The 25,448-nt window shown below is 38.8% G+C and overlaps 2 protein-coding genes and 54 non-coding genes across 71 annotated transcripts; 1 reads left to right on the top strand and 55 right to left on the bottom strand.

Moving 5' to 3' along the window:
- Window positions 1–325: 325 nt before the first annotated feature.
- TRNAE-CUC (transfer RNA glutamic acid (anticodon CUC)) lies at window positions 326–398 on the bottom strand. Its single transcript has one exon. It is a non-coding gene; the product is annotated as a tRNA-Glu (tRNA).
- A 128-nt stretch (window positions 399–526) lies between these two features.
- Window positions 527–600, bottom strand: TRNAE-CUC (transfer RNA glutamic acid (anticodon CUC)). Its single transcript has one exon. It is a non-coding gene; the product is annotated as a tRNA-Glu (tRNA).
- Window positions 601–723: 123 nt separating this feature from the next.
- Window positions 724–796, bottom strand: TRNAE-CUC (transfer RNA glutamic acid (anticodon CUC)). The gene has a single exon. It is a non-coding gene; the product is annotated as a tRNA-Glu (tRNA).
- A 128-nt stretch (window positions 797–924) lies between these two features.
- Window positions 925–998, bottom strand: TRNAE-CUC (transfer RNA glutamic acid (anticodon CUC)). The gene has a single exon. It is a non-coding gene; the product is annotated as a tRNA-Glu (tRNA).
- Window positions 999–1,121: 123 nt separating this feature from the next.
- Window positions 1,122–1,194, bottom strand: TRNAE-CUC (transfer RNA glutamic acid (anticodon CUC)). Its single transcript has one exon. It is a non-coding gene; the product is annotated as a tRNA-Glu (tRNA).
- A 132-nt stretch (window positions 1,195–1,326) lies between these two features.
- TRNAE-CUC (transfer RNA glutamic acid (anticodon CUC)) lies at window positions 1,327–1,399 on the bottom strand. The gene has a single exon. It is a non-coding gene; the product is annotated as a tRNA-Glu (tRNA).
- A 126-nt stretch (window positions 1,400–1,525) lies between these two features.
- TRNAE-CUC (transfer RNA glutamic acid (anticodon CUC)) lies at window positions 1,526–1,598 on the bottom strand. Its single transcript has one exon. It is a non-coding gene; the product is annotated as a tRNA-Glu (tRNA).
- A 132-nt stretch (window positions 1,599–1,730) lies between these two features.
- On the bottom strand, window positions 1,731–1,803 carry TRNAE-CUC (transfer RNA glutamic acid (anticodon CUC)). Its single transcript has one exon. It is a non-coding gene; the product is annotated as a tRNA-Glu (tRNA).
- Window positions 1,804–1,929: 126 nt separating this feature from the next.
- On the bottom strand, window positions 1,930–2,002 carry TRNAE-CUC (transfer RNA glutamic acid (anticodon CUC)). The gene has a single exon. It is a non-coding gene; the product is annotated as a tRNA-Glu (tRNA).
- Window positions 2,003–2,135: 133 nt separating this feature from the next.
- TRNAE-CUC (transfer RNA glutamic acid (anticodon CUC)) lies at window positions 2,136–2,208 on the bottom strand. The gene has a single exon. It is a non-coding gene; the product is annotated as a tRNA-Glu (tRNA).
- Window positions 2,209–2,340: 132 nt separating this feature from the next.
- Window positions 2,341–2,413, bottom strand: TRNAE-CUC (transfer RNA glutamic acid (anticodon CUC)). Its single transcript has one exon. It is a non-coding gene; the product is annotated as a tRNA-Glu (tRNA).
- A 132-nt stretch (window positions 2,414–2,545) lies between these two features.
- Window positions 2,546–2,618, bottom strand: TRNAE-CUC (transfer RNA glutamic acid (anticodon CUC)). The gene has a single exon. It is a non-coding gene; the product is annotated as a tRNA-Glu (tRNA).
- A 106-nt stretch (window positions 2,619–2,724) lies between these two features.
- TRNAE-CUC (transfer RNA glutamic acid (anticodon CUC)) lies at window positions 2,725–2,797 on the bottom strand. The gene has a single exon. It is a non-coding gene; the product is annotated as a tRNA-Glu (tRNA).
- A 126-nt stretch (window positions 2,798–2,923) lies between these two features.
- Window positions 2,924–2,996, bottom strand: TRNAE-CUC (transfer RNA glutamic acid (anticodon CUC)). Its single transcript has one exon. It is a non-coding gene; the product is annotated as a tRNA-Glu (tRNA).
- Window positions 2,997–3,128: 132 nt separating this feature from the next.
- On the bottom strand, window positions 3,129–3,201 carry TRNAE-CUC (transfer RNA glutamic acid (anticodon CUC)). Its single transcript has one exon. It is a non-coding gene; the product is annotated as a tRNA-Glu (tRNA).
- A 126-nt stretch (window positions 3,202–3,327) lies between these two features.
- Window positions 3,328–3,400, bottom strand: TRNAE-CUC (transfer RNA glutamic acid (anticodon CUC)). The gene has a single exon. It is a non-coding gene; the product is annotated as a tRNA-Glu (tRNA).
- Window positions 3,401–3,533: 133 nt separating this feature from the next.
- On the bottom strand, window positions 3,534–3,606 carry TRNAE-CUC (transfer RNA glutamic acid (anticodon CUC)). The gene has a single exon. It is a non-coding gene; the product is annotated as a tRNA-Glu (tRNA).
- Window positions 3,607–3,738: 132 nt separating this feature from the next.
- On the bottom strand, window positions 3,739–3,812 carry TRNAE-CUC (transfer RNA glutamic acid (anticodon CUC)). The gene has a single exon. It is a non-coding gene; the product is annotated as a tRNA-Glu (tRNA).
- A 133-nt stretch (window positions 3,813–3,945) lies between these two features.
- Window positions 3,946–4,018, bottom strand: TRNAE-CUC (transfer RNA glutamic acid (anticodon CUC)). The gene has a single exon. It is a non-coding gene; the product is annotated as a tRNA-Glu (tRNA).
- A 132-nt stretch (window positions 4,019–4,150) lies between these two features.
- Window positions 4,151–4,223, bottom strand: TRNAE-CUC (transfer RNA glutamic acid (anticodon CUC)). Its single transcript has one exon. It is a non-coding gene; the product is annotated as a tRNA-Glu (tRNA).
- A 132-nt stretch (window positions 4,224–4,355) lies between these two features.
- On the bottom strand, window positions 4,356–4,428 carry TRNAE-CUC (transfer RNA glutamic acid (anticodon CUC)). Its single transcript has one exon. It is a non-coding gene; the product is annotated as a tRNA-Glu (tRNA).
- Window positions 4,429–4,533: 105 nt separating this feature from the next.
- Window positions 4,534–4,606, bottom strand: TRNAE-CUC (transfer RNA glutamic acid (anticodon CUC)). The gene has a single exon. It is a non-coding gene; the product is annotated as a tRNA-Glu (tRNA).
- Window positions 4,607–4,738: 132 nt separating this feature from the next.
- TRNAE-CUC (transfer RNA glutamic acid (anticodon CUC)) lies at window positions 4,739–4,811 on the bottom strand. Its single transcript has one exon. It is a non-coding gene; the product is annotated as a tRNA-Glu (tRNA).
- Window positions 4,812–4,911: 100 nt separating this feature from the next.
- TRNAE-CUC (transfer RNA glutamic acid (anticodon CUC)) lies at window positions 4,912–4,984 on the bottom strand. Its single transcript has one exon. It is a non-coding gene; the product is annotated as a tRNA-Glu (tRNA).
- A 123-nt stretch (window positions 4,985–5,107) lies between these two features.
- TRNAE-CUC (transfer RNA glutamic acid (anticodon CUC)) lies at window positions 5,108–5,180 on the bottom strand. The gene has a single exon. It is a non-coding gene; the product is annotated as a tRNA-Glu (tRNA).
- A 132-nt stretch (window positions 5,181–5,312) lies between these two features.
- On the bottom strand, window positions 5,313–5,385 carry TRNAE-CUC (transfer RNA glutamic acid (anticodon CUC)). Its single transcript has one exon. It is a non-coding gene; the product is annotated as a tRNA-Glu (tRNA).
- Window positions 5,386–5,517: 132 nt separating this feature from the next.
- On the bottom strand, window positions 5,518–5,590 carry TRNAE-CUC (transfer RNA glutamic acid (anticodon CUC)). The gene has a single exon. It is a non-coding gene; the product is annotated as a tRNA-Glu (tRNA).
- A 109-nt stretch (window positions 5,591–5,699) lies between these two features.
- TRNAE-CUC (transfer RNA glutamic acid (anticodon CUC)) lies at window positions 5,700–5,772 on the bottom strand. Its single transcript has one exon. It is a non-coding gene; the product is annotated as a tRNA-Glu (tRNA).
- Window positions 5,773–5,895: 123 nt separating this feature from the next.
- Window positions 5,896–5,968, bottom strand: TRNAE-CUC (transfer RNA glutamic acid (anticodon CUC)). Its single transcript has one exon. It is a non-coding gene; the product is annotated as a tRNA-Glu (tRNA).
- A 133-nt stretch (window positions 5,969–6,101) lies between these two features.
- Window positions 6,102–6,174, bottom strand: TRNAE-CUC (transfer RNA glutamic acid (anticodon CUC)). The gene has a single exon. It is a non-coding gene; the product is annotated as a tRNA-Glu (tRNA).
- Window positions 6,175–6,300: 126 nt separating this feature from the next.
- TRNAE-CUC (transfer RNA glutamic acid (anticodon CUC)) lies at window positions 6,301–6,373 on the bottom strand. The gene has a single exon. It is a non-coding gene; the product is annotated as a tRNA-Glu (tRNA).
- A 128-nt stretch (window positions 6,374–6,501) lies between these two features.
- On the bottom strand, window positions 6,502–6,574 carry TRNAE-CUC (transfer RNA glutamic acid (anticodon CUC)). Its single transcript has one exon. It is a non-coding gene; the product is annotated as a tRNA-Glu (tRNA).
- A 128-nt stretch (window positions 6,575–6,702) lies between these two features.
- TRNAE-CUC (transfer RNA glutamic acid (anticodon CUC)) lies at window positions 6,703–6,775 on the bottom strand. The gene has a single exon. It is a non-coding gene; the product is annotated as a tRNA-Glu (tRNA).
- Window positions 6,776–6,898: 123 nt separating this feature from the next.
- On the bottom strand, window positions 6,899–6,971 carry TRNAE-CUC (transfer RNA glutamic acid (anticodon CUC)). The gene has a single exon. It is a non-coding gene; the product is annotated as a tRNA-Glu (tRNA).
- A 133-nt stretch (window positions 6,972–7,104) lies between these two features.
- Window positions 7,105–7,177, bottom strand: TRNAE-CUC (transfer RNA glutamic acid (anticodon CUC)). Its single transcript has one exon. It is a non-coding gene; the product is annotated as a tRNA-Glu (tRNA).
- Window positions 7,178–7,309: 132 nt separating this feature from the next.
- TRNAE-CUC (transfer RNA glutamic acid (anticodon CUC)) lies at window positions 7,310–7,382 on the bottom strand. The gene has a single exon. It is a non-coding gene; the product is annotated as a tRNA-Glu (tRNA).
- Window positions 7,383–7,491: 109 nt separating this feature from the next.
- TRNAE-CUC (transfer RNA glutamic acid (anticodon CUC)) lies at window positions 7,492–7,564 on the bottom strand. Its single transcript has one exon. It is a non-coding gene; the product is annotated as a tRNA-Glu (tRNA).
- Window positions 7,565–7,687: 123 nt separating this feature from the next.
- Window positions 7,688–7,760, bottom strand: TRNAE-CUC (transfer RNA glutamic acid (anticodon CUC)). The gene has a single exon. It is a non-coding gene; the product is annotated as a tRNA-Glu (tRNA).
- A 133-nt stretch (window positions 7,761–7,893) lies between these two features.
- TRNAE-CUC (transfer RNA glutamic acid (anticodon CUC)) lies at window positions 7,894–7,966 on the bottom strand. Its single transcript has one exon. It is a non-coding gene; the product is annotated as a tRNA-Glu (tRNA).
- A 126-nt stretch (window positions 7,967–8,092) lies between these two features.
- On the bottom strand, window positions 8,093–8,165 carry TRNAE-CUC (transfer RNA glutamic acid (anticodon CUC)). The gene has a single exon. It is a non-coding gene; the product is annotated as a tRNA-Glu (tRNA).
- A 128-nt stretch (window positions 8,166–8,293) lies between these two features.
- Window positions 8,294–8,366, bottom strand: TRNAE-CUC (transfer RNA glutamic acid (anticodon CUC)). The gene has a single exon. It is a non-coding gene; the product is annotated as a tRNA-Glu (tRNA).
- Window positions 8,367–8,494: 128 nt separating this feature from the next.
- Window positions 8,495–8,568, bottom strand: TRNAE-CUC (transfer RNA glutamic acid (anticodon CUC)). Its single transcript has one exon. It is a non-coding gene; the product is annotated as a tRNA-Glu (tRNA).
- A 123-nt stretch (window positions 8,569–8,691) lies between these two features.
- TRNAE-CUC (transfer RNA glutamic acid (anticodon CUC)) lies at window positions 8,692–8,764 on the bottom strand. Its single transcript has one exon. It is a non-coding gene; the product is annotated as a tRNA-Glu (tRNA).
- Window positions 8,765–8,897: 133 nt separating this feature from the next.
- On the bottom strand, window positions 8,898–8,970 carry TRNAE-CUC (transfer RNA glutamic acid (anticodon CUC)). The gene has a single exon. It is a non-coding gene; the product is annotated as a tRNA-Glu (tRNA).
- A 126-nt stretch (window positions 8,971–9,096) lies between these two features.
- TRNAE-CUC (transfer RNA glutamic acid (anticodon CUC)) lies at window positions 9,097–9,169 on the bottom strand. The gene has a single exon. It is a non-coding gene; the product is annotated as a tRNA-Glu (tRNA).
- Window positions 9,170–9,302: 133 nt separating this feature from the next.
- Window positions 9,303–9,375, bottom strand: TRNAE-CUC (transfer RNA glutamic acid (anticodon CUC)). Its single transcript has one exon. It is a non-coding gene; the product is annotated as a tRNA-Glu (tRNA).
- A 130-nt stretch (window positions 9,376–9,505) lies between these two features.
- On the bottom strand, window positions 9,506–9,578 carry TRNAE-CUC (transfer RNA glutamic acid (anticodon CUC)). The gene has a single exon. It is a non-coding gene; the product is annotated as a tRNA-Glu (tRNA).
- A 127-nt stretch (window positions 9,579–9,705) lies between these two features.
- TRNAE-CUC (transfer RNA glutamic acid (anticodon CUC)) lies at window positions 9,706–9,778 on the bottom strand. The gene has a single exon. It is a non-coding gene; the product is annotated as a tRNA-Glu (tRNA).
- Window positions 9,779–9,910: 132 nt separating this feature from the next.
- On the bottom strand, window positions 9,911–9,983 carry TRNAE-CUC (transfer RNA glutamic acid (anticodon CUC)). Its single transcript has one exon. It is a non-coding gene; the product is annotated as a tRNA-Glu (tRNA).
- Window positions 9,984–10,115: 132 nt separating this feature from the next.
- On the bottom strand, window positions 10,116–10,188 carry TRNAE-CUC (transfer RNA glutamic acid (anticodon CUC)). The gene has a single exon. It is a non-coding gene; the product is annotated as a tRNA-Glu (tRNA).
- Window positions 10,189–10,314: 126 nt separating this feature from the next.
- TRNAE-CUC (transfer RNA glutamic acid (anticodon CUC)) lies at window positions 10,315–10,387 on the bottom strand. Its single transcript has one exon. It is a non-coding gene; the product is annotated as a tRNA-Glu (tRNA).
- Window positions 10,388–10,729: 342 nt separating this feature from the next.
- Window positions 10,730–10,802, bottom strand: TRNAE-CUC (transfer RNA glutamic acid (anticodon CUC)). Its single transcript has one exon. It is a non-coding gene; the product is annotated as a tRNA-Glu (tRNA).
- Window positions 10,803–10,934: 132 nt separating this feature from the next.
- Window positions 10,935–11,007, bottom strand: TRNAE-CUC (transfer RNA glutamic acid (anticodon CUC)). Its single transcript has one exon. It is a non-coding gene; the product is annotated as a tRNA-Glu (tRNA).
- A 132-nt stretch (window positions 11,008–11,139) lies between these two features.
- Window positions 11,140–11,212, bottom strand: TRNAE-CUC (transfer RNA glutamic acid (anticodon CUC)). Its single transcript has one exon. It is a non-coding gene; the product is annotated as a tRNA-Glu (tRNA).
- Window positions 11,213–12,668: 1,456 nt separating this feature from the next.
- LOC111778565 (beta-amylase 7) lies at window positions 12,669–18,989 on the top strand. Of its 14 annotated transcripts, none has more exons than XM_087119030.1 (13): window positions 12,671–12,940; window positions 13,031–13,122; window positions 13,527–13,578; window positions 13,697–14,106; window positions 14,274–14,561; window positions 14,897–14,974; window positions 15,142–15,345; window positions 16,658–16,852; window positions 17,134–17,298; window positions 17,672–17,936; window positions 18,088–18,299; window positions 18,459–18,678; window positions 18,789–18,989. In XM_087119030.1, exons 1-13 carry the CDS (start codon window positions 12,811–12,813, stop codon window positions 18,815–18,817), a joined length of 2,340 nt encoding a protein of 779 aa, XP_086975156.1. In that variant the 5' UTR covers window positions 12,671–12,810; the 3' UTR covers window positions 18,818–18,989. The 14 variants fall into 14 exon arrangements, with proteins under 14 accessions (XP_086975165.1, XP_086975156.1, XP_086975157.1 ...); XM_087119031.1 differs by having other exon boundaries at window positions 12,673–12,922; window positions 17,672–17,932; window positions 18,081–18,299; XM_087119029.1 differs by having other exon boundaries at window positions 12,673–12,940; window positions 17,672–17,932; window positions 18,081–18,299.
- A 26-nt stretch (window positions 18,990–19,015) lies between these two features.
- On the bottom strand, window positions 19,016–23,973 carry LOC111778567 (uncharacterized). Of its 3 annotated transcripts, none has more exons than XM_023658475.2 (6): window positions 23,554–23,973; window positions 22,152–23,277; window positions 21,361–21,419; window positions 20,998–21,126; window positions 19,953–20,088; window positions 19,016–19,603 (listed from the first exon to the last, which is right to left on the bottom strand). In XM_023658475.2, exons 2-6 carry the CDS (start codon window positions 22,854–22,856, stop codon window positions 19,289–19,291), a joined length of 1,344 nt encoding a protein of 447 aa, XP_023514243.1. In that variant the 5' UTR covers window positions 22,857–23,277; window positions 23,554–23,973; the 3' UTR covers window positions 19,016–19,288. The 3 variants fall into 3 exon arrangements, with proteins under 3 accessions (XP_023514243.1, XP_023514244.1, XP_023514242.1); XM_023658476.2 differs by having other exon boundaries at window positions 22,152–22,867; XM_023658474.2 differs by having other exon boundaries at window positions 22,152–23,973.
- Window positions 23,974–25,448: the final 1,475 nt, after the last annotated feature.

Genomic DNA, 25,448 nt, shown 5'->3' with positions numbered 1-25,448 from the left:
ACCAACTAAACTACAACAGAATTGCCCATCGATCGGTCGTTATGATTTTATTTTTTTTATTTTTCCAAGGTAGATTTACAAGGCACTGCCGAGACCTCGCGCGGTTCCTTTTCAAAAGAAAAATAATGATAATGATAAACGAAAAATTCAAATTCCATTGCCGGGACTTGAACCCGGGTCTGTCGTCTGAGAGTCGAGTATCCTAACCAACTAGACTACAACAGAATTGCCCATCGATTGGTCGTTATGATTTTATTTTTTTTATTTTCCAGCGCGGTTCCTTTTCAAAAGAAAAATAATGATAGTGATAAACGAAAAATTCAAATTCCGTTGCCGGGACTTGAACCCGGGTCTCTCGGGTGAGAGCCGAGTATCCTAACCAACTAGACTACAACGGAACTGCCCATCGATCGATCGTTATGATTTTATTTTTTTTATTTTTCCAAGGTAGATTTACAAGGCACTGCCGAGACCTCGCGCGGTTCCTTTTCAAAAGAAAAATAATGATAATGATAAACGTTTGAAATTCCGTTGCCGGGACTTGAAACCCGGGTCTCTCGGGTGAGAGCCGAGTATCCTAACCAACTAGACTACAACGGAACTACCCATCGATCGGTCGTTATGATTTTATTTTTCCAAGGTAGATTTACAAGGCACTGCCGAGACCTCGCGCGGTTCCTTTTCAAAAGAAAAATAATGATAATGATAAACGAAAAATTCAAATTTCGTTGCCGGGACTTAAACCCGGGTCTCTCGGGTGAGAGCCGAGTATCCTAACCAACTAGACTACAACGGAACTGCCCATCGATCGGTCGTTATGATTTTATTTTTTTTATTTTTCCAAGGTAGATTTACAAGGCACTGCCGAGACCTCGCGCGGTTCCTTTTCAAAAGAAAAATAATGATAATGATAAACGTTTGAAATTCCGTTGCCGGGACTTGAAACCCGGGTCTCTCGGGTGAGAGCCGAGTATCCTAACCAACTAGACTACAACGGAACTACCCATCGATCGGTCGTTATGATTTTATTTTTCCAAGGTAGATTTACAAGGCACTGCCGAGACCTCGCGCGGTTCCTTTTCAAAAGAAAAATAATGATAATGATAAACGAAAAATTCAAATTTCGTTGCCGGGACTTAAACCCGGGTCTCTCGGGTGAGAGCCGAGTATCCTAACCAACTAGACTACAACGGAACTGCCCATCGATCGGTCGTTATGATTTTATTTTTTTTATTTTTCCAAGATAGATTTACAAGGCGCTGCCGAGACCTCGCGCGGTTCCTTTTCAAAAGAAAAATAATGATAATGATAAACGAAAAATTCAAATTCCGTTGCCGGGACTTGAACCCGGGTCTCTCGGGTGAGAGCCGAGTATCCTAACCAACTAGACTACAACAGAACTGCCCATCGATTGGTCGTTATGATTTTATTTTTTTTATTTTTCCAAGGTAGATTTACAAGGCACCGCCGAGACCTCGCGCGGTTCCTTTTCAAAAGAAAAATAATGATAAACGAAAAATTCAAATTCCGTTGCCGGGACTTGAACCCGGGTCTCTCGGGTGAGAGCCGAGTATCCTAACCAACTAGACTACAACGGAACTGCCCATCGATCGGTCGTTATGATTTTATTTTTTTTATTTTTCCAAGGTAGATTTACAAGGCACTGCCGAGACCTCACGCGGTTCCTTTTCAAAAGAAAAATAATGATAATGATAAACGAAAAATTCAAATTCCGTTGCCGGGACTTGAACCCGGGTCTCTCGGGTGAGAGCCGAGTATCCTAACCAACTAGACTACAACGGAACTGCCCATCGATTGGTCGTTATGATTTTATTTTTTTTATTTTTCCAAGGTAGATTTACAAGGCACCGCCGAGACCTCGCGCGGTTCCTTTTCAAAAGAAAAATAATGATAAACGAAAAATTCAAATTCCGTTGCCGGGACTTGAACCCGGGTCTCTCGGGTGAGAGCCGAGTATCCTAACCAACTAGACTACAACGGAACTGCCCATCGATTGGTCGTTATGATTTTATTTTTTTTATTTTTCCAAGGTAGATTTACAAGGCACTGCCGAGACCTCGTGCGGTTCCTTTTGAAAAGAAAAATAATGATAATGATAAAGCGAAAAATTCAAATTCCGTTGCCGGGACTTGAACCCGGGTCTGTCGGGTGAGAGCCGAGTATCCTAACCAACTAGACTACAACAGAACTGCCCATCGATCGGTCGTTATGATTTTATTTTTTTTATTTTTCCAAGGTAGATTTACAAGGCGCTGCCGAGACCTCGCGCGGTTCCTTTTCAAAAGAAAATTAATGATAATGATAAACGAAAAATTGAAATTCCATTGCCGGGACTTGAACCCGAGTCTCTAGGGTGAGAGCCGAGTATCCTAACCAACTAGACTACAACAGAACTGCCCATCGATCGGTCGTTATGATTTTATTTTTTTTATTTTTCCAAGGTAGATTTACAAGGCACTGCCGAGACCTCACGCGGTTCCTTTTCAAAAGAAAAATAATGATAATGACAAACGAAAAATTTAAATTCCGTTGCCGGGACTTGAACCCGAGTCTCTCGGGTGAGAGCCGAGTATCCTAACAAATTAGACTACAACGGAATTGCCCGTTGATCGGTTCCAAGGTAGATTTACAAGGCACTGTCGAGACCTCGCGCGGTTCCTTTTCAAAAGAAAAATAATGATAATGATAAACGAAAAATTCAAATTTCGTTGCCAGGACTTGAACCCGGGTCTCTCGGGTGAGAGCCGAGTATCCTAACCAACTATACTACAACAGAACTGCCCATCGATTGGTCGTTATGATTTTTTTTTTTTTTTTTTTCCAAGGTAGATTTACAAGGCACCGCCGAGACCTCGCGCGGTTCCTTTTCAAAAGAAAAATAATGATAAACGAAAAATTCAAATTCCGTTGCCGGGACTTGAACCCGGGTCTCTCGGGTGAGAGCCGAGTATCCTAACCAGCTAGACTACAACGGAACAACCCATCGATCGGTCGTTATGATTTGATTTTTTTTATTTTTCCAAGGTAGATTTACAAGGCACTGCCGAGACCTCGCGCGGTTCCTTTTCAAAAGAAAAATAATGATAATGATAAACGAAAAATTCAAATTCCGTTGCCGGGACTTGAACCCGGGTCTCTCGGGTGAGAGCCGAGTATCCTAACCAACTAGACTACAACGGAACTGCCCATCGATTGGTCGTTATGATTTTATTTTTTTTATTTTTCCAAGGTAGATTTACAAGGCACCGCCGAGACCTCGCGCGGTTCCTTTTCAAAAGAAAAATAATGATAAACGAAAAATTGAAATTCCGTTGCCGGGACTTGAACCCGGGTCTCTCGGGTGAGAGCCGAGTATCCTAACCAACTAGACTACAACGGAACTGCCCATCGATTGGTCGTTATGATTTTATTTTTTTTATTTTTCCAAGGTAGATTTACAAGGCACTGCCGAGACCTCGCGCGGTTCCTTTTCAAAAGAAAAATAATGATAATGATAAAGCGAAAAATTCAAATTCCGTTGCCGGGACTTGAACCCGGGTCTGTCGGGTGAGAGCCGAGTATCCTAACCAACTAGACTACAACGGAACTGCCCATCGATCGGTCGTTATGATTTTATTTTTTTTATTTTTCCAAGGTAGATTTACAAGCCACTGCCGAGACCTCGCGCGGTTCCTTTCCAAAAGAAAAATAATGATAATGATAAAGCGAAAAATTCAAATCTCGTTGCCAGGACTTGAACCCGGGTCTCTCGGGTGAGAGCCGAGTATCCTAACCAACTAGACTACAACGGAACTGCCCATCGATTGGTCGTTATGATTTTATTTTTTTTATTTTTCCAAGGTAGATTTACAAGGCACTGCCGAGACCTCGTGCGGTTCCTTTTGAAAAGAAAAATAATGATAATGATAAAGCGAAAAATTCAAATTCCGTTGCCGGGACTTGAACCCGGGTCTGTCGGGTGAGAGCCGAGTATCCTAACCAACTAGACTACAACAGAACTGCCCATCGATCGGTCGTTATGATTTTATTTTTTTTATTTTTCCAAGGTAGATTTACAAGGCGCTGCCGAGACCTCGCGCGGTTCCTTTTCAAAAGAAAATTAATGATAATGATAAACGAAAAATTGAAATTCCATTGCCGGGACTTGAACCCGAGTCTCTAGGGTGAGAGCCGAGTATCCTAACCAACTAGACTACAACAGAACTGCCCATCGATCGGTCGTTATGATTTTATTTTTTTTATTTTTCCAAGGTAGATTTACAAGGCGCTGCCGAGACCTCACGCGGTTCCTTTTCAAAAGAAAAATAATGATAATGACAAACGAAAAATTCAAATTCCGTTGGCGGGACTTGAACCCGGGTCTCTCGGGTGAGAGCCGAGTATCCTAACCAATTAGACTACAACAGAATTGCCCGTTGATCGGTTCCAAGGTAGATTTACAAGGCACTGTCGAGACCTCGCGCGGTTCCTTTTCAAAAGAAAAATAATGATAATGATAAACGAAAAATTAAATTTCGTTGCCGGGACTTGAACTCGGGTCTCTCGGGTGAGAGCTGAGCATCCTAACCAACTAGACTACAACAGAATTAACCATCGATCGGTCGTTATGATTTTATTTTTTTTATTTTTCCAAGGTAGATTTACAAGGCATTGCCGAGACCTCGCGCGGTTCCTTTTCAAAAGAAAAATAATGATAATGATAAACGAAAAATTCAAATTCCATTGCCGGGACTTGAACCCGGGTCTCTCGAGTGAGAGCCGAGTATCCTAACCAACTAGACTACAACGGAATTGCCCATCGATTGGTCTTTATGATTTTATTTTTTTTATTTTCCAGCGCGGTTCCTTTTCAAAAGAAAAATAATGATAGTGATAAACGAAAAATTCAAATTCCGTTGCCGGGACTTGAACCCGGGTCTCTCAGGTGAGAGCCGAGTATCCTAACCAACTAGACTACAACGGAACTACCCATCGATCGGTCGTTATGATTTTATTTTTCCAAGGTAGATTTACAAGGCACTGCAGAGACCTCGCGCGGTTCCTTTTCAAAAGAAAAATAATGATAATGATAAACGAAAAATTGAAATTCCGTTGCCGGGACTTGAACCCGGGTCTCTCGGGTGAGAGTCGAGTATCCTAACCAACTAGACTACAACGGAACTACCCATCGATCGGTCGTTATGATTTTATTTTTTTTATTTTTCCAAGGTAGATTTACAAGGCGCTGCCGAGACCTCGCGCGGTTCATTTTCAAAAGAAAAATAATGATAATGATAAACGAAAAATTCAAATTCCGTTGCCGGGACTTAAACCCGGGTCTCTCGGGTGAGAGCCGAGTATCCTAACCAACTAGACTACAACGGAACTGCCCATCGATCGGTCGTTATGATTTTATTTTTTTTATTTTTCCAAGGTAGATTTACAAGGCTCTGTCGAGACCTCACGCGGTTCCTGTTCAAAAGAAAAATAATGATAATGATAAACGAAGAATTCAAATTCCGTTGTCGGGACTTGAACCCGGGTCTCTCGGGTGAGAGCCGAGTATCCTAACCAATTAGACTACAACGGAATTGCCCGTCGATCGGTTCCAAGGTAGATTTACAAGGCACTGTCGAGACCTCGCGCGATTCCTTTTCAAAAGAAAAATAATAATGATAATGATAAACGAAAAATTGAAATTCCGTTGCCGGGACTTGAACCCGGGTCTCTCGGGTGAGAGCCGAGTATCCTAACCAACTAGACTACAACGGAACTGCCCATCGATCGGTCGTTATGATTTTATTTTTCTAAGGTAGATTTACAAGGCACTGCCGAGACCTCGCGCGGTTCCTTTTCAAAAGAAAAATAATGATAATTATAAACGAAAAATTGAAATTCCGTTGCCGGGACTTGAACCCGGGTCTCTCGAGTGAGAGCCGAGTATCCTAACCAACTAGACTACAACGGAACTGCCCATCGATTGGTCGTTATGATTTTATTTTTTTTATTTTTCCAAGGTAGATTTACAAGGCACTGCCGAGACCTCGCGCGGTTCCTTTTCAAAAGAAAAATAATGATAATGATAAAGCGAAAAATTCAAATTCCGTTGCCGAGACTTGAACCCGGGTGTCTCGGGTGAGAGCCGAGTATCCTAACCAACTAGACTACAACGGAACTGCCCATCGATCGGTCGTTATGATTTTATTTTTTTTATTTTTCCAAGGTAGATTTACAAGGCACTGCCGAAACCTCGCGCGGTTCCTTTTCAAAAGAAAAATAATGATAAACGAAAAATTCAAATTCCGTTGCCGGGACTTGAACCCGGGTCTCTCGGGTGAGAGCCGAGTATCCTAACCAACTAGACTACAATGGAACTGCCCATCGATTGGTCGTTATGATTTTATTTTTTTTATTTTTCCAAGGTAGATTTACAAGGCACTGCCGAGACCTCGCGCGGTTCCTTTTCAAAAGAAAAATAATGATAATGATAAACGTTCGAAATTCCGTTGCCGGGACTTGAACCCGGGTCTCTCGAGTGAGAGCCGAGTATCCTAACCAACTAGACTACAACGGAACTGCCCATCGATCAGTCGTTATGATTTTATTTTTTTTATTTTTCCAAGGTAGATTTACAAGGCACTGCCGAGACCTCGCGCGGTTCCTTTTCAAAAGAAAAATAATGATAATGATAAACGTTCGAAATTCCGTTGCCGGGACTTGAACCCGGGTCTCTCGGGTGAGAACCGAGTATCCTAACCAACTAGACTACAACGGAACTACCCATCGATCGGTCGTTATGATTTTATTTTTCCAAGGTAGATTTACAAGGCACTGCCGAGACCTCGCGCGGTTCCTTTTCAAAAGAAAAATAATGATAATTATAAACGAAAAATTGAAATTCCGTTGTCGGGACTTGAACCCGAGTCTCTCGGGTGAGAGCCGAGTATCCTAACCAACTAGACTACAATAGAACTGCCCATTGATCGGTCGTTATGATTTTATTTTTTTTATTTTTCCAAGGTAGATTTACAAGGCACTGCCGAGACCTCGCGCGGTTCCTTTTCAAAAGAAAAATAATGATAATGATAAAGCGAAAAATTCAAATTCCGTTGCCGGGACTTAAACCCGGGTCTCTCGGGTGAGAGCCGAGTATCCTAACCAACTAGACTACAACGGAACTGCCCATCGATCGGTCGTTATGATTTTATTTTTTTTATTTTTCCAAGGTAGATTTACAAGGCACTGTCGAGACCTCGCGCGGTTCCTTTTCAAAAGAAAAATAATGATAATGATAAACGAAAAATTCAAATTCCGTTGCCGGGACTTGAACCCGGGTCTCTCGGGTGAGAGCCGAGTATCCTAACCAATTAGACTACAACGGAATTGCCCGTCGATCGGTTCCAAGGTAGATTTACAAGGCACTGTCGAGACCTCGCGCGATTCCTTTTCAAAAGAAAAATAATAATGATAATGATAAACGAAAAATTGAAATTCCGTTGCCGGGACTTGAACCCGGGTCTCTCGGGTGAGAGCCGAGTATCCTAACCAACTAGACTACAACGGAACTGCTCATTGATCGGTCGTTATGATTTTATTTTTCCAAGGTAGATTTACAAGGCACTGCCGAGACCTCGCGCGGTTACTTTTCAAAAGAAAAATAATGATAATTATAAACGAAAAATTGAAATTCCGTTGCCGGGACTTGAACCCGGGTCTCTCGAGTGAGAGTCGAGTATCCTAACCAACTAGACTACAACAGAACTGTCCATCGATTGGTCGTTATGATTTTATTTTTTTTATTTTTCCAAGGTAGATTTACAAGGCACTGCCGAGACCTCGCGCGGTTCCTTTTCAAAAGAAAAATAATGATAATGATAAAGCGAAAAATTCAAATTCCGTTGCCGAGACTTGAACCCGGGTGTCTCGGGTGAGAGCCGAGTATCCTAACCAACTAGACTACAACGGAACTGCCCATCGATCGGTCGTTATGATTTTATTTTTTTTATTTTTCCAAGGTAGATTTACAAGGCACTGCCGAAACCTCGCGCGGTTCCTTTTCAAAAGAAAAATAATGATAAACGAAAAATTCAAATTCCGTTGCCGGGACTTGAACCCGGGTCTCTCGGGTGAGAGCCGAGTATCCTAACCAACTAGACTACAATGGAACTGTCCATCGATTGGTCGTTATGATTTTATTTTTTTTATTTTTCCAAGGTAGATTTACAAGGCACTGCCGAGACCTCGCGCGGTTCCTTTTCAAAAGAAAAATAATGATAATGATAAACGTTCGAAATTCCGTTGCCGGGACTTGAACCCGGGTCTCTCGAGTGAGAGCCGAGTATCCTAACCAACTAGACTACAACGGAACTGCCCATCGATCAGTCGTTATGATTTTATTTTTTTTATTTTTCCAAGGTAGATTTACAAGGCACTGCCGAGACCTCGCGCGGTTCCTTTTCAAAAGAAAAATAATGATAATGATAAACGTTCGAAATTCCGTTGCCGGGACTTGAACCCGGGGTCTCTCGGGTGAGAGCCGAGTATCCTAACCAACTAGACTACAACGGAACTACCCATCGATCGGTCGTTATGATTTTATTTTTCCAAGGTAGATTTACAAGGCACTGCCGAGACCTCGCGCGGTTCCTTTTCAAAAGAAAAATAATGATAATGATAAACGAAAAATTGAAATTCCGTTGCCGGGACTTGAACCCGAGTCTCTCGAGTGAGAGCCGAGTATCCTAACCAACTAGACTACAACAGAACTGCCCATCGATCGGTCGTTATGATTTTATTTTTTTTATTTTTCCAAGGTAGATTTACAAGGCACTGCCGAGACCTCGCGCGGTTCCTTTTCAAAAGAAAAATAATGATAATGATAAAGCGAAAAATTCAAATTCCGTTGCCGAGACTTGAACCCGGGTCTCTCGGGTGAGAGCCGAGTATCCTAACCAACTAGACTACAACGGAACTGCCCATCGATCGGTCGTTATGATTTTATTTTTTTTATTTTTCCAAGGTAGATTTACAAGGCACTGCCGAGACCTCGCGCGGTTCCTTTTCAAAAGAAAAATAATGATAAACGAAAAATTCAAATTCCGTTGCCGGGACTTGAACCCGAGTCTCTCGGGTGAGAGCCGAGTATCCTAACCAACTAGACTACAACGGAACTGCCCATCGATTGGTCGTTATGATTTTATTTTTTTTATTTTTCCAAGGTAGATTTACAAGGCACTCCCGAGACCTCGCGCGGTTCCTTTTCAAAATAAAAATAATCATAATGATAAAGCGAAAAATTCAAATTTCGTTGCCGGGACTTGAACCCGGGTCTGTCGGGTGAGAGCCGAGTATCCTAACCAACTAGACTACAACAGAACTGCCCATCGATCGGTCGTTATGATTTTATTTTTTTTATTTTTCCAAGGTAGATTTACAAGCCGCCGAGACCTCGCGCGGTTCCTTTTCAAAAGAAAAATAATGATAATGATAAAGCGAAAAATTCAAATTTCGTTGCCAGGACTTGAACCCGGGTCTCTCGGGTGAGAGCCGAGTATCCTAACCAAGTAGACTACAACGGAACTGCCCATCGATTGGTCGTTATGATTTTATTTTTTTTTATTTTTCCAAGGTAGATTTACAAGGCACCGCCGAGACCTCGCGCGGTTCCTTTTCAAAAGAAAAATAATGATAAACGAAAAATTCAAATTCCGTTGCCGGGACTTGAACCCGGGTCTGTCGGGTGAGAGTCGAGTATCCTAACCAACTAGACTACAACGGAACTGCCCATCGATCGGTCGTTATGATTTTATTTTTTTTATTTTTCCAAGGTAGATTTACAAGGCGCTGCCGAGACCTCGCGCGGTTCCTTTTCAAAAGAAAATTAATGATAATGATAAACGAAAAATTGAAATTCCGTTGCCGGGACTTGAACCCGGGTCTCTCGGGTGAGAGCCGAGTATCCTAACCAACTAGACTACAACAGAACTGCCCATCGATTGGTCGTTATGATTTTATTTTTTTTATTTTTCCAAGGTAGATTTACAAGGCGCTGCCGAGACCTCGCGCGGTTCCTTTTCAAAAGAAAATTAATGATAATGATAAACGAAAAATTGAAATTCCGTTGCCGGAACTTGAACCCGGGTCTCTCGGGTGAGAGCCGAGTATCCTAACCAACTAGACTACAACAGAACTGCCCATCGATTGGTCGTTATGATTTTATTTTTTTTATTTTTCCAAGGTAGATTTACAAGGCACCGCCGAGACCTCGCGCGGTTCCTTTTCAAAAGAAAAATAATGATAAACGAAAAATTCAAATTCCGTTGCCGGGACTTGAACCCGGGTCTCTCGGGTGAGAGCCGAGTATCCTAACCAACTAGACTACAACAGAACTGCCCATCGATTGGTCGTTATGATTTTATTTTTTTTATTTTTCCAAGGTAGATTTACAAGGCACTGCCGAGACCTCGCGCGGTTCCTTTTCAAAAGAAAAATAATGATAATGATAAAGCGAAAAATTCAAATTCCGTTGCCGGGACTTGAACCCGACATGGTCTGTCGGGTGAGAGCCGAGTATCCTAACCAACTAGACTACAACGGAACTACCCATCGATCGATCGTTATGATTTTATTTTTTTTATTTTTCCAAGGTAGATTTACAAGGCGCTGCCGAGACCTCGCGCGGTTCCTTTTCAAAAGAAAATTAATGATAATGATAAACGAAAAATTGAAATTCCATTGCCGGGACTTGAACCCGAGTCTCTCGGGTGAGAGCCGAGTATCCTAACCAACTAGACTACAACAGAACTGCCCATCGATCGGTCGTTATGATTTTATTTTTTTTATTTTTCCAAGGTAGATTTACAAGGCACTGCCGAGACCTCACGCGGTTCCTTTTCAAAAGAAAAATAATGATAATGACAAACGAAAAATTCAAATTCCGTTGCCGGGACTTGAACCCGAGTCTCTCGGGTGAGAGCCGAGTATCCTAACCAACTAGACTACAACGGAATTGCCCATGGATCGGTCGTTATGATTTTATTTTTTTTATTTTTCCAAGGTAGATTTACAAGGCACTGCCGAGACCTCGCGCGGTTTCTTTTCAAAAGAAAAATAATAATAATGATAAACAAAAAATTCAAATTCCGTTGCCGGGACTTGAACCCAGGTTTCTCGGGTGAGAGCCGAGTATCCTAACCCACTAGACTACAACGAAATTTCCCATTAATCGGTTGCTATGATTTTTTTTTTCTTAGGTAGATTTACAAGGCATTGTCGAGACAACACGGTTCTTTTTCAAAATAAAAATAATAATAATAAACGAAAATTCAAATTCTTTTGTCGGGACCTGAACGAGTGTGAGAGCAAGTATCCTAACCGATTTTACTACAACAAAATTTCTTATTATATTATCTTTTTATTTTTGTAAAGTTTATTTATTTATTTACTTTATTAAAAAAAATAAGTAAAATTTAGTTTAATTATTTTATTTTATTGAAAAAAAAAAACAAGGAAGAATCTACTTTATTTATTTATTTACTTACGTTAGGAGAATCTTTTGTCTTTTTTTTTTTTTTTTAACAATAAAAAAATAAAAAGTTTAATTTATTTAATTGAATAAAAGAGATATATAAATAAAAATTTAAGTGTGTGGTGCAAGTTAAATGCATTTCATTAAATTTATGAGGTGTTTTAGTCTTGAGGTGTGAAGTTTTATTTGGGATATAAAGTGGTTTTAACGTGAAGTTTGAGTTTGTGATAGTAGTTTTTCTTTTTCTGTAGTTTAGTTCTATTGTACTATACAACTAGAGTTAAGGCTCTGATGATTTGTTTCAAATTTTAGTTAATAAAGACGTAATGACTTGAGTTTCTAAAATTCTAGACTGATCCGAGTTTGTTTACATATGTATATCGACGTTAGTTTCAAAGTGGAAGGATGAAGGCATGCATGTTGCAAATTCATACGTTTCAAGAAAACATTTAAGTTTTTAATGGGTACACTTTAAAATCAAATTAGGTATAATGCATTCAAATTTATTTAAAAGAAATATAAATCTTTATAACCAATGTGATAAGACAATTCTATTCGATCAAGAGATAAGACTAGAATTAGATTAGACATTTCCTTTTGACACAACTCCAACGCATATATTCACAACTAACGAAGAGAAAAAAGAAAAATTCTAACTTAAAAAATATTTATTTATTTCATGAAACAGAAGAGGGAGGGAGTGGACAGAGATTTTTTTTATCTTAATTTATTTTTATAATTTTTTTTAGAAGACTTATTATATAAAAAAGAATTATTTATATTTGAATGGTTGAGTAAACAATTTATAAGTAAATTTTTTTTTAAAATAATAAATAATTAAATCAAATTGAGGCGAAGTCACTTTCAAAGAGACATTCAATCAATAAACATAATTTTATTTTTAAAAGTGTAGAAATAAATATTAAAATAATAAAATAAAAATAAAAATTTTAATAAATCCCTTGAAAAGAAATCCATGGTTCACGCAATTTGTCCACGTCACACGATTTGTGCGTATTCGAAGGCAAGGAGAAACATGAAAATCCCATGTTGGAGATAGGAGTTTAGCCAACGCGCTTCAAAGCACGTGTGACCCACACGGGGCACACCCCATCCCCCTCTCACGCTTATACCCTTACACGCCTCCTTCGTGCCACACCTCCACACGCGCGCGCGTGCGAAGACTTTCCTCCTCGCATGCTCGCACGCTTGAGAATCAATCTCTCTCTCCCTCTCTCTCTCTTTCTCGCCGGACCAGTGAATCGCCGTGGACTATCGAACCCATGTTCCTTGACTCTTCTCCGGTCGGACCCTGCCTGATTGACGGCAAATCGATTCTGAAGTACCTTGCCTTTCGCTGGAAAGGTTTCGTCATTTCCGCCAGAAAATTTTTAGGTTTTATTGGAGATTTAGGTGTTTATACCGATTTTTTTCTTTTCTTTTTGGTTTTTACTGTTTAATTGTTCTTCCAGAATTCGGAACTGAGATTTGAAATGTGTGAAGAAATCAGTTGGTTTCAGGCTTTGGAGACATGCGTGCCTTCTGCTGGTGCTGGTAGAGATTGTGCGATGAAAATCAAACGTGACGTACTTAAGGTAAGTACTGCAGCTTTCATTCTCGAGAAGTTTAAGCTACTTATGCGCTCGAATCAGACTCCCTTGTATACAATCTGTGTTTTCAGAAGTTAACTTTTCATGGTGTTTATGGATGATAGAATAGATATCGAATTCTTTTCGGACTGTGTAGTCTTAAATCAAATGAATAGCAGAATATTTCTAGCCAACAAGGCATGATGTTTCAACGTTCCATGAAAATTGAACTAGTTTCTTGTTCTGTCTCGTTGATGCATTAAAGATGTAATATGTTGAATTTCAATGTTCTAACTTGACTGAAAGTTTGAAATCTTCAAACTCTAAAATTGTTTTGAATTTTTATTGGATGTTTATATGTTAGAAGTTCGACATGTAATAGTTAATTTCTTGTTTGATTTTGTTGGCAGTGTACTTTTTCCTGCCAGCTTTGTAGAGAAGTCCAAGCGCATAGTGGTAGTGGTACCATATGGAACACGTTATCTGGACAATAATTGTTGCTAGATTGAGAAATAGTGGAATTCCAGTATATTATTTTGAAACAACGTGATTATGGCAACAAATATGCAAAAAATGATAGGCACGAGTGAGGAAGATGATGATGAAGATGTGGAGATGGATGTAAAAGAGGAGGATGGTGAAGAAGACGATGGGGAGAGGCGGGTTCGTACTTCGTTAATAGTTGGGGATGATGGAGGAATGGTGTCGAGTGGTAGCAACAACAACCAGTTTGAACAGCACCATGTGCAAGAACAATTGGGCACCCCTGGGGGTGGCCGTAGGTGTCGACCGCTGGAAGAGAAAGAGAGAACGAAACTGAGAGAGCGGCATCGAAGGGCAATCACTGCCAGGATCTTGGCAGGTCTTCGGCGGCATGGTAATTATAATCTTAGAGTTAGGGCAGATATCAATGATGTGATTGCAGCTCTGGCTACAGAAGCTGGTTGGGTAGTTCTTCCAGATGGAACCACGTTTCCTTCAAGATCTCAGGTAGTTGTTACTCGAGGTAGCCATTCCTCTATAAGTGAAAATTTCACTCATGAAATAAGCATCATCCAGCTTAATTGTGAAACTTGTGCATCAACATTCCTTGTATATTACCTCTAACAGATATCAGGAAATACCCAAATGGGAACATTTTTCTTCAACTTTTACAGGTCCCTAAACCTGCTAATGGAGGTTCTGCTGCAGTAGCTTCATCTTCTTCCCATATGGCCTCTCGACAAACTCCACCAAGCTCCACTAGGGGAGTCGGTTGTGGCTCTAAGAGCTTGCCGGAAAACAATGCATGTCGGATGAAAGGTGTTTTTATGCCTAATTCACCACCGTATGATGCTTCCCCAAATGCTAGATGTCAAAGTTCATCCCTGGTGGGAAATGCTGGAGAACAGTCAGCTAGTCATCCTCTCATCAGTAGTTCAGTTGATGTTGTAGATGGAATGCAGGTAGTCAAATTGGTTGTTTCTGTGTCCATATGCGGGTTTGTTCTTGTCGTTCTTGCTCGTGCTTTGACACTGATTAATCACATCGATATTTCTCATTCCTCACTATGAATGCACTGTGGTAGAGGCACGACGGTGGTGGATGATGCATAATAAACACCGGACTTATTCCACGCTTGATTTTAATCGCCTTATCTAAGGATTTCAAGTATAAAAAAACACGTAGCATATTATTCTACTTAAAGCATAGAAAGTGATAATTAGTACTTTGAACTCCTTATTTCAAGTGCTTTCTGTACCAATATATTGAAAATTAAATAATGTATTGTTCATTGTAGATTGTTGAAATGACACCAAAATTACCCGAACGTGACTTTGCTGGGAGTGCTTACATTCCAGTTTATGTGATGCTACCGGTAGGTGCCCTTCAAAGTTCTGTTCCCCATGAGTTACTCTACGATTCGGCCTTCTGTTGGAAAGCATCTTTTGGTGTTGACAAAAATGGGGTCGTTGTTGGAGATTGCTGCTGCTATGCATTATATTTTGGAGTTACTTATTTACATGTCCCTTTTTTTGGTGATAGTTGGGTGTCATTAATATGAAGTGTGAGCTAGTTGATCCAGATGGATTGCTAAAGCAGCTAAGGCTGCTGAAATCAGTAAATATCGATGGTGTCATGGTTGATTGTCTGTGGGGGATAGTTGAAGCTCATTCTCCACAGGAATATAATTGGAATGGCTACAGGAGACTTTTTCAGATGGTGCATGAATTGAAGCTCAAATTACAGGTGAAGATATTGTCTCATATCACCTTGACTCTCTTGCTTTCATTTTCATGATAGTTATGTTTGTCTCCTAATGTTAAGGTCAGGTCATAGTTCATGTGAGGAATCACGACTCCCCATAATGGTATGATATTGTCCACTTTAAGAATAAGCTCTCATGACTTTGCTTTGGGCTTCTCCTAAAGGCCTTATACCAATGGAGATGTATTCCTTACTTATAAATCCATGATCGTTCCCCAAATTAGCCAATGTGGGACTCCCTCTCAACAATCCTCAACCGTTCATTCTCATATCTTTCTTAGTCTTCTCTTTATAATAATCTTTTAGGGGGAAAAAAGAAAGAAACTTTCAAATACTTGGTTACGTTCTCTGTAGAGAAATTTAAAATTTTAATTTTTCAAGTCTATGATAAAATTTTATAATTCACAATACATTACAATACGCATTACATAACTTTTAAAAACTGATTTACAAACTTTTTTGGAGTCGTCTCTAGTTATGTAGCCTTAAACCAGAGAGTGTATCTTTTGCTCTTGCATGATACTTAGCATGTAGGATATAAGCTATTGGAGGGTGGGACATTATTTAAATAAAAACTTCCACCCACATTGAATCACCTCGGTGGACACCTGCAATTGGTAATAGTACTTGTCAGTTTCTTCCTTGGCATAGTTTGACGGCTTCATGATATTGAAAAATGTTGAAAATCTTTATGATAGCTATTCCCTCACAACAAATGAATTGGGTAAGCCATCATGTCAGACTTATGAATTGGAAGGCAATTGGCAGTTGTAACTCATATACTTAAATTGTTCTTGTGAAGTTAACTTCGTTTACAATAGAAGGTTGCTTTCTGGTATGGAATGTCTTCACTAGGAAAATTTATTGGCCGAGTTTGTAAGTTATCTTCTCCACATAAACAGGCATTTTGCTACAAAGATGGGAAGTCTTACAAACTCTCATATTTATTTCCCCTTGTATAGTTTGTTTGAATAATTTAGTTTCACTTCGACTAAGTAGATATCTTTGAACATAAAGAAATTATAAATTTCTTGGTCTTGCTTAACATCCAAGAGATGTATTGATATCTACTGACTTGGTGAACTTTTGTTTCAGCCAATTTTTAGGAGGTTGGTTAAAATTCCTACTGAACTTTTGTTAGAATTCCTGCTTGCTGTCATCTTAGACTTAAAATCTACCTGCATTATTAGACATCAACATCTTTTCAATCATCAGCATCTTATATGTAGTTTTCTGAATTATATTCTAAAAGTTTTTGTTAATTGAAATCTTTTATCTGGGTTATACAATTCAGGTTGTGCTATCATTTCATGAATGTGGAGGCAATGTTGGTGATGATGTTTGTATTCCGCTACCTCATTGGGTAGCTGAAATTGGTCGGAGTAATCCTGACATATTCTTTACTGATAGGGAGGGAAGACGCAATCCTGAATGTCTCTCATGGGGAGTCGATAAGGAGCGAGTGTTAAAAGGCCGTACAGGTCTTGAGGTAACTTTAATAAAAGATTATTATGAGGTCATGTTTTATTGTAAAGATATGAATTGAACATGAGGATACTTGAAACCAAACAACTAAGTCCGGCTTGATCCATTACCTCCCTAGCATGCTTATTTTATCATTGGTGTCTGTTGAGGCAGCGCCATGTGTGTGTTCTTATTGAAACAAAAGCCTCTATTGCCAAACATTAAATCCGTTACGAATTTTCCTCGTTACATGGATTGGCGAATTTCATAATGTTAACTTTTTTTTTCATTGGTGAATACATATAGGTTTATTTTGACTACATGAGAAGCTTTCGTGTTGAATTTAATGATTTCTTCGAAGATGGTGTCATCACGACAATTGAAGTCGGTTTGGGACCATGTGGAGAGCTTAGATTTCCATCCTGTCCTGTTAAGCATGGCTGGAGATATCCCGGCATTGGTGAATTCCAGGTAATATGCTGCACTATGTAATGTTATAAGATTTTCTTGCAATCAGAACTTCAAATTTGCAATTTTGTGGATTCTTATTCTTTCTTAAATGTTAAACTTACTGTTTGGAACGATTTTCATTTTGAATTGGAAAGCTTTCTTGTAATCCACCTTCCATTATTACATTCATCAATGAAATTTGTTTCTGTTCCAAAGAAAAAAAAAGATTGCTTTTTTACTCTGGGAATTGACAATGATCCCCCTAATCATTTTTTGACGTAACAAGTCGTGTCTTTCCCCCCGAACTTCCTCTACGTTTTGTTGCTACTAATATCTCATCTTCAGCCTAAACCTTTTGTTAACAAGTCTGATTTTAAAAGTTTCTTCATTTCAGTGTTATGATCAGTATTTGTTGAAATATTTGAGGAAAGCAGCAGAAGCAAGGGGACACTCCTTCTGGGCCAGAGGGCCAGATAATGCTGGTTCCTATAGCTCTCGGCCACATGAAACAGGTTTCTTTTGTGATGGTGGTGATTATGATGGCTACTACGGTCGATTCTTCCTTAATTGGTACTCCCAAGTTTTAGTAGATCACGGTGATCTAGTACTTTATCTGGCAAAGTTAGCCTTTGAAGGAACCCACATTGTTGCCAAGGTAGGTGAGCTTTGTAGGCAATAAGGTTTCTTTGAAGTATTTTTGTTACATTCTATTGTAGACTTCTGTTTAAAAGTTGAAACCGGTCGAAATTTCGAGTTTTCTGTAGCTGGCTTAATACACCTACTGCATTTTAATTGCTGAGCAGCTCTCAGGTATTCACTGGTGGTACAAGACAGCAAGTCATGCGGCTGAATTGACTGCTGGGTTCTATAACCCTTGCAATCGTGATGGCTATGCTGAAATCATGGCAATGCTGAAGAAACATTCTGCTTCTTTGAACTTCACTGCTGCTGGATTTCACATGTTAGATCAGCAAGAAAACATCGCAAATACGTCGTCTGATCCCGAGGCAGTAGTCTGGCAAGTAAGAACATGATATTTGACTCAAATTTTCTAATACCGCTCGTATACCTTATTTTCTACCTAAATATTACCACGAGAAATCATACTTCAAATCTTGTTTGACACTTCTTCACTCCCTATGTTTTCTCTGCTTTCGCAAAATCGCTCTCCAACAATCCAGGTGACGTATGCTGCACGGGACGTTGGTGTAGAAGTTGTAAGTGAGAACGCTCTTCCTTTCCTCGACAGGGTGGGTTATAACAAGATATTGGATAATGCCAAGCCCCTGGACGATCCAGATGGGAGATATTTGTCATCCTTTATCTATAACAAGCTCACTCCGCTTCTCTTGGAAAGACATAACCTCGTGGAGTTTGAACGATTTGTCAAGAGAATGCACGGTAAAGCTCTCGTCCGCTTCTTCTCGTTGCGAAATCCTATTCTAACATGTTGATATAGACTTGATAAGAGAGAAAACATATAAATTGGAACTGTTGCTTTGCAAATGCAGGAGAATCTGTTCATGATCTCCAGGTATAGCCAGCAAGAAGATGTACAATTAATCTCTCCACAAACATTGGAAGTTGTCAACACATTGCAGATCAGGGTAATCGATGTTATTTGTTGCAATGATTTGATCGACAGAACAGCACTTGTAAATGGTGTTTTATGCATTACTAATGATAATCACCCTTTTACTATGGATGCAAGAGGCCATTTTCTTGGACATGTCAAGAATATTCTCAACATCTTATTCACTATTATAAAATAATAAATGATAACAATCCATTTTACCACAACATCATTTCTAGACTAAGGCTTTTGCTTACCAAATGAAGCAAAGCAAATCAAAGCCAAGAAAAAGGAAAAAAAAAAAAAAACTCTATCAGTGCTATTCAAGGAACAAATGAGGCATCTACTAAATCTCTGTTTCTTTTTACAGTAAAAAAAAAAGAAAAATGAAACTTTGCAGCTTCTACTTCCTCCTAAGAATTCATAATTCAGAAAGGCTTAAGATTTCTTGAACACCATTTTACCAGACTGATCCACGTCGAAAAACTGATTTATGAATTTATCCCATCGATCCCTTCGTTTCGTCGATGATGCTACCAATGCATCTTCGATTGATTGGCTAGAATTCTCACCTTCTTCCAATTCATTGAACGTTCCATAGGAGGGTGGTAAGTTTACATCAGGGATTTCCAATGCAGCAGCTCGCTCGAGAGCTGCCTGGTATTCTTCGCCATGTCCTCGTTCTACCGAAGCCTGCCGTTGCATCCTCTGCTGCACTGGGATTTCCAAGGCTTTATCATTCTCCAACATGATCTGGGGAAAGGAAAAGACATTAACTTTTTTCAACCCATTTCAGCTGATGCAAATTCTATTAACCTACCAAAACTTAAATGAATCATCAGAAATACTTGTGCGGTAAAAGGATGGACAAGCTGTCCAACATGTAGCTCGTTAATGTGATGTCAAATAGCCACATGCAGACGCTCGGCCATGTCGATTACTTTGGCACTAAGGACTCGAATATATTAACTGATACGTAAGTGAATTTCATGATCACAAACATATCATAAAAATGTGGTTGGGAACTTCCAGCGATTCCCCATCTAAACTAGAAAATATAATCTTGTTTTACTGATGAAGCAAGAGGCAAAAGATGACTTACATCAAGAGCCTTCTGAGACTCTCTCTCGATCCATATGATAGCATGGTCTGAAGTAGCATTGCAAGAAAGGACTAAGTGCTCAAACCTCTTATCTACAGGCACTGCTGTCTTCACAACCGGAGGAAATCTTCCTATCCTGAAAATGGACAATGATATTTTAAAAGAAATCTAACAAGATCAGCCAAAAAAAAGAAAAGAAAAGAACTCTAAGCTTTCAGTGAGAGAAGGATGCACAAGGTCCTACAAAAAAACAAACCTCAAAGCTAATTAGAAGAACGGACCCCAATCCAAAAGAACGAGACCAAACTGGTAGTTACGAAAAAGTTCGATTAACGGATGCCCACAAGACCTCTCGAACTTTCTAAAGATTTTACTATTCCTCTAAAGCAAAATGCCCCACAAAATAGCGGAAAAAAAAAACGAGTCTGCCACGGGACTCTTCCCCTTTATCATGAGAAGGAGGGTTCAAGAGGACCTCCTCAATCATGGAGCAACACCCACTGTTACAGTACAAAAGGGAAACGTAGAGTACAGTACAAAGGATAGCAGACTTGAGGAAAGTTTGAACACACTAAGGTCTTCGGTAAGCGTCTATCGACCTTTTTCCCTTCTTTTTATTACGTCACATAACATTGTTACCACAACAGAAATACGAAAGGCAAGTCCTGCTAATTCTAACTACCCGGGCTCTTCAAAACTCGAACCATTACATTAACTCCCCTTCAGATCCCTCCTAGCATTCATAAAACAAACTGGAAATCCACCCAATCAGATTCTTTGGTTTTTTAGCTTTTCATCTCTAAACAATTTTTTACAAAGAAGTTGAATAACATTCTGAATACGATTATTAAGAAAGCGTTAATGAGCACCCAATGCATTCAATAACAACCTCCATCAACAGTTGGAACTAAAAGAGCAAAGAATAAATGACTTAACTGAGAGTTCCCTATCTAGTAAAAAAATGCATCATCATGTCACCAAGTGAGGAACCATTTCTAATTGAACTAACTTTGAACTACCTTAACTTAAATAAAGCCTTTCTTACCTAAAGGGTTTTCGCTCAACAATGTGATAAAGACGACCAGGTGCATAAAGGCGTCTTGGATCTTTAAGCATCTTCTCCTCCATTGTGCATGTATCCTTCAAGCACATCACGCATAATAAACATGGTAGGCTGTTCAGACAAGGATAATCGATCATTACGATGTAAAAGATCTAGCATATAACAAAAGTGCTTAATTCACTAACACGAAAGAAGTCTTCAGCAAATGCCTATGGAATCTTTTTTTTATTTTTTATTTTTTTTCTGACAATTTACCATTCATGCTTGTTGAAACATAGATGTAAAATTTGTCCATGAATTTTTAAAAGAATTTAGAAAGAGGTGCTAACAAGATTGTAATTGTACCAGACAAGATATTTGAATACATCTTCCAAAGCTGTGGTAGTCCGAGGTAAGAAATCATCCTGGTACAACACAATCAAGCACATTGACTATAATCATTTAATGCCAAGAGTAAAGCATAAATAGAGATTTATTGCTTCCAAGAGACTAAACGTGTGTTCGAAAAAATAGTCAACAAAACCACACAATCATCTTATGTCTGCATACTGCAGAAGTAAGATGCAACATCCAAAGTTCATCATCAAGCATATGAAAGCGATGCTTCTTTTGGGACGTCATTTCATAGCAAACGACACATCTTCAACCCATAGTCCAGAAATTTCAAGCATTGAGCTTTGCTTCTCTGAAAATATCATAGAAGGTAGATACCCTCCCATATGTTGTTTTTAATATTAAAGATATGATATGAATTATGTTGCTTCATATCCCCTCTTATAATTTCATACTATAAAAAAAAATGTTTCTTATAGAAAAATAAGATTGTGTTTACAAGTTCAGTAAGCATTTCCAATATTGACGCGTTTCAATCATTTTATATCAACCATACAGTACATTTTCACTGATGAAAAGCTTTGAATATGATGTGTTACACAGTACAGAGTTCTGTACAACGTATCCAAGTGGCCTTCACTGAATTCAACCACCATGAACCTATCTAGTTTAAATTCTATACGAAGCTCGAAAAAAAAAAAGAAAAAAAATTGTTTAATATACCATCTCCAAGATCTTAAACCTATGAGTTATAAACATTCAGAGAAAACAAGTTTGATTGCAATCATATTTGATAACTGTACCTGGAGTACTACAGAATTGATCACGTCTGCATATCTCACTGCCAAATTTAGCGACATGCACCGAGGAGGCGCAATAGCAAAGCATCTGATCCTCTTTCTCTGAATGTTCCCCAATCTATCCTGTTTCTGCAGTGCAATTATCGTCAACAATGCCACTACTCCAGCCCCTAGGGAATGCCCAACAAATGTCAAAGTGTAACCTGGATTCTTTTCAACCAGTTCCTTTAAAACCTCACACTCTGCATCAAAGATCCATATAGCTGCCTTCAAAAGGCCATTGTGTACATACCCACCACAAAACTTCGTCTGCCCAAGTTTGTTATCTAGCAAGACTGCATAATCACTTTCTTTTGCCAAATTAAGCCCTCTAACTCCCAAGACGACATCACCGTGATCGTGATCAACGTAAATCATATATGGGGAAACACGACCAAGAGTTCCTTCATAATCCTTTCTTAGTAGTACCCAATCAGGATTAATGCCATAGCCACCTGGAGGAGCCCAAAGTGGGTTCCGGAGATCATCTTCATAGACAGATAGAATTAATCGACAATAGCGAGGAATAGGTTCAAATTCCTCAGTCGTGGCCAGGCTCCAGTTTTCACTTTCATGGCCAGCATTATAGAGAAATTTCAACCACAACCAACGAGCACATGCTATACAGTAGACACCTTCAGCGACGGGAATACAACAGGCCAGTGACATAGAAAATGAGGCTAGGAACACATGAAGTTATAAGAATCAAATACATTTAAAAATGACAGTTTAAGAGAAGAACTTAAAAAGAAAGAGGAAAAACTGTATTTGAATGCCAAAAACAGTACAATTTTTAACAAACAAAAGAAGGGTTCTTAACAGTAAGACTAGAAATGAAGAAATTCAACTGGAACTGGGTCTAAAACTTCCTGGGGTTCTTCCCAATTCTTCCCAGAACACTCGAATTTGCAAAAAGAAACTCAGATATACTAAAGAAACCTACTGGAAGAGAGCACCGAGAGTTTCTCTCGAACTCCAGAGTGATAAGCCTTACACAACCAGAAATTTTATGAATCAAACAAAGGCAAGCATCTGAAAGGGGATGATAAAGTGAAAGAACAAAACCATTAAACAATCAGCAGCCTAAAGCCTGCAAGAAAGAGAAGCACCACAACAACCCATCACAGAAAATCAACTGGAAAACCCTAAATCATCACTAAAATGCTCATTCATACATAAAAAAAAATTAAAAAAATTGAAGTTAAGATAGAGACAAGAGATAGGGGGATGATGACATCCAAGGAAGATAAATCTTCGCAAGCTGGGAAAGGTTTCAGCCGAGTTGCATTTAGATTAACAACAATAATAGAGAAGGAAATAAACAACAGATAAACAGAGAGAAAGAGAGTGGAAAACGCAAGTATACCTGCCGCAGCCAACGCCAGTCAAGCCCATGTCACAAATGGAATCAAGCATCTACCATGATAAATGCCAAGTTTCCACGAGCTTCTCATAATTAACTATTATTTTTCCTAATGGAATTTAAAATTTAGAGCGAGTATTATTGAAGCGATTGATACCGATGATGGGGACTTCTGGGACCGATCGATCGCTAGAACGAACTCGGTGGATGACAATTTGTTTGAAGGGCCATGGCATTTGTTCGTCGTCGCTTCGATCCTAGGTTCCCTTTCAAAAAGTAGGTACCTCGATTGCGGCTTCTACAGAAAAGTACAACAGATCAATGATGAATTTCGCTGTATGATTTTGTTGGGGACTCCCAAATTCAATCAAAAAGCAACAAAAATAGGGAGAAACAAATCAATTTGTCTATGAATTTGGTTTTGCCTTGTTAATTTTAACCATAAATTTGTAAATACAGACAAAATTGTTTGTATTGTTTTTTGTTTTTTTTTTTTTTTTTTTTTGTGCTTTTGTTCATTCACCAAATTGAGCATGATTTTTAATATAAATGTTTTTCAAAAACATTATTGTTTTTTTTAAGCATTTTTTTAATAAAAAAATAGTTTATAATTAAAATACTATTATATTTGCTTACATTTTCTCTAAAGCATTTTTATATCCAACTACTACAACTATCACTATGAACTAATAAATTCACATTTATATTTAAAAATATTTTCGTCGGAGGTGTCAGAGTTATGATTGGAGTTGTTCATCGATGATAGTTGTCGAGGGTGGTCGTTGGAATTGATCGCCAGCATGAATAGTTGCCAAAGTAAAGTCACTAAGGATTAATGACGATGGGCTACGATGGTCACCTGTAACACCTAAGTCCTGAGAAGAGTAATTTCTCGATTTTTCCTTTTAGGATTCGAATTTTCGAGACTTTGTTGAGAGCTTCGGAGGTCGAAGTTCAAGATTAGGTAGAAGAGAAAAATGCTTTTAAAAAATCTAAAAAAAAAAAAAAAAAATAAATAAAGCAATAAAAAAAATTAGAAAAAAGTCGTCAATGTCACCACTGAGGGGCAAAATGGTCATTTTAACCCGTTTTTCCTAGTTTAAGGTTTGTAGGAACTCTAATGAGATCAGGTTTGAAAATGAAAGAATGGGAGCTAGGGTTTGAAGTTAGAATTTCACCAAATATCTTTCACGAGAACTGTTCAATGGACTCAGGTGAGTCGAATTGGGCTTTTGAATGACCAAAATCTTTCCAAAAACGATAAAATTTGAGAAGTAAGAGTTTCAAGTTATTGTTCTCAGTTTTTCCTCAAATCCTCGAGTTTTACTTAGATTTAGGTTCTGAATTTTTAATATGTTGTTCTTAGAGAAATTTCGCATAAATTTCATGAAGGAAATCGGAGTTCAAGTGGATCGCAAGTCAATGTTCTGATGTACATCGAGAATGGAAAGAAGACGTATGCATGCATCATGCACAAATTCGACTAAGGATATTACAAGTTGGGCTAAGGCGTATGCGTACATCATATTAATATGTTTACATGCTTGTTGGACTAAGGATATCACTGTTTTGATCTAAAGATATTACATGCTTGTTGGGCTAAGGCGTTACAATTTATGTTTCCCAAGTGTTATTACAAGTTGTAATTCGTATTTTTTTTTAGTATAATATGTCTCTTAAAATCTTTAAATTTCAAGCTTATAATTATTGAGATATATGTATGCAGACGTCATGGCTAATAAAAATAAAACACAAAAGTATGCATGCATCATGCACAAAAATAGACGACACCTTGATACCTATAAAAACTAAAATGGTTGATGAAAGAGAAGTTACTAAGTTACAATCTGAAAGGGACACCGACTATGGACCGTAAGGTCAAGAGTCTCAAGGAACAG

The sequence above is a fragment of the Cucurbita pepo genome, chromosome 17 (assembly GCF_057944985.1).
Source record: "Cucurbita pepo subsp. pepo isolate OVF chromosome 17, ASM5794498v1, whole genome shotgun sequence".
NCBI classification, from domain to species: Eukaryota; Viridiplantae; Streptophyta; class Magnoliopsida; order Cucurbitales; family Cucurbitaceae; genus Cucurbita; species Cucurbita pepo.
Note: the sequence above shows the minus strand (reverse complement) of the source record. Positions and strands in the feature narration are given on the sequence as shown.

Bases quoted from the DNA above. Each gene is read 5' to 3' on its own strand.
- LOC111778567 (XM_023658474.2), bottom strand. From the start codon at position 22,856: ATGTCACTGGCCTGTTGTATTCCCGTCGCTGAAGGTGTCTACTGTATA. The intron at 21,127-21,360 runs GTACAATTACAA...TTGTCTGAACAG, and splicing joins GTATTCAAATATCTTGTCTG to CCTACCATGTTTATTATGCG. The intron at 19,604-19,952 runs GTAAGTCATCTT...TCCTTTCCCCAG, and splicing joins AGTCTCAGAAGGCTCTTGAT to ATCATGTTGGAGAATGATAA.
- LOC111778565 (XM_087119029.1), top strand. From the start codon at position 12,811: ATGTTCCTTGACTCTTCTCCGGTCGGACCCTGCCTGATTGACGGCAAA. The intron at 12,941-13,030 runs GTGTTTATACCG...AAATGTGTGAAG, and splicing joins AGGTTTTATTGGAGATTTAG to AAATCAGTTGGTTTCAGGCT. The intron at 17,933-18,080 runs GTAGGTGAGCTT...ATTGCTGAGCAG, and splicing joins GAACCCACATTGTTGCCAAG to CTCTCAGGTATTCACTGGTG.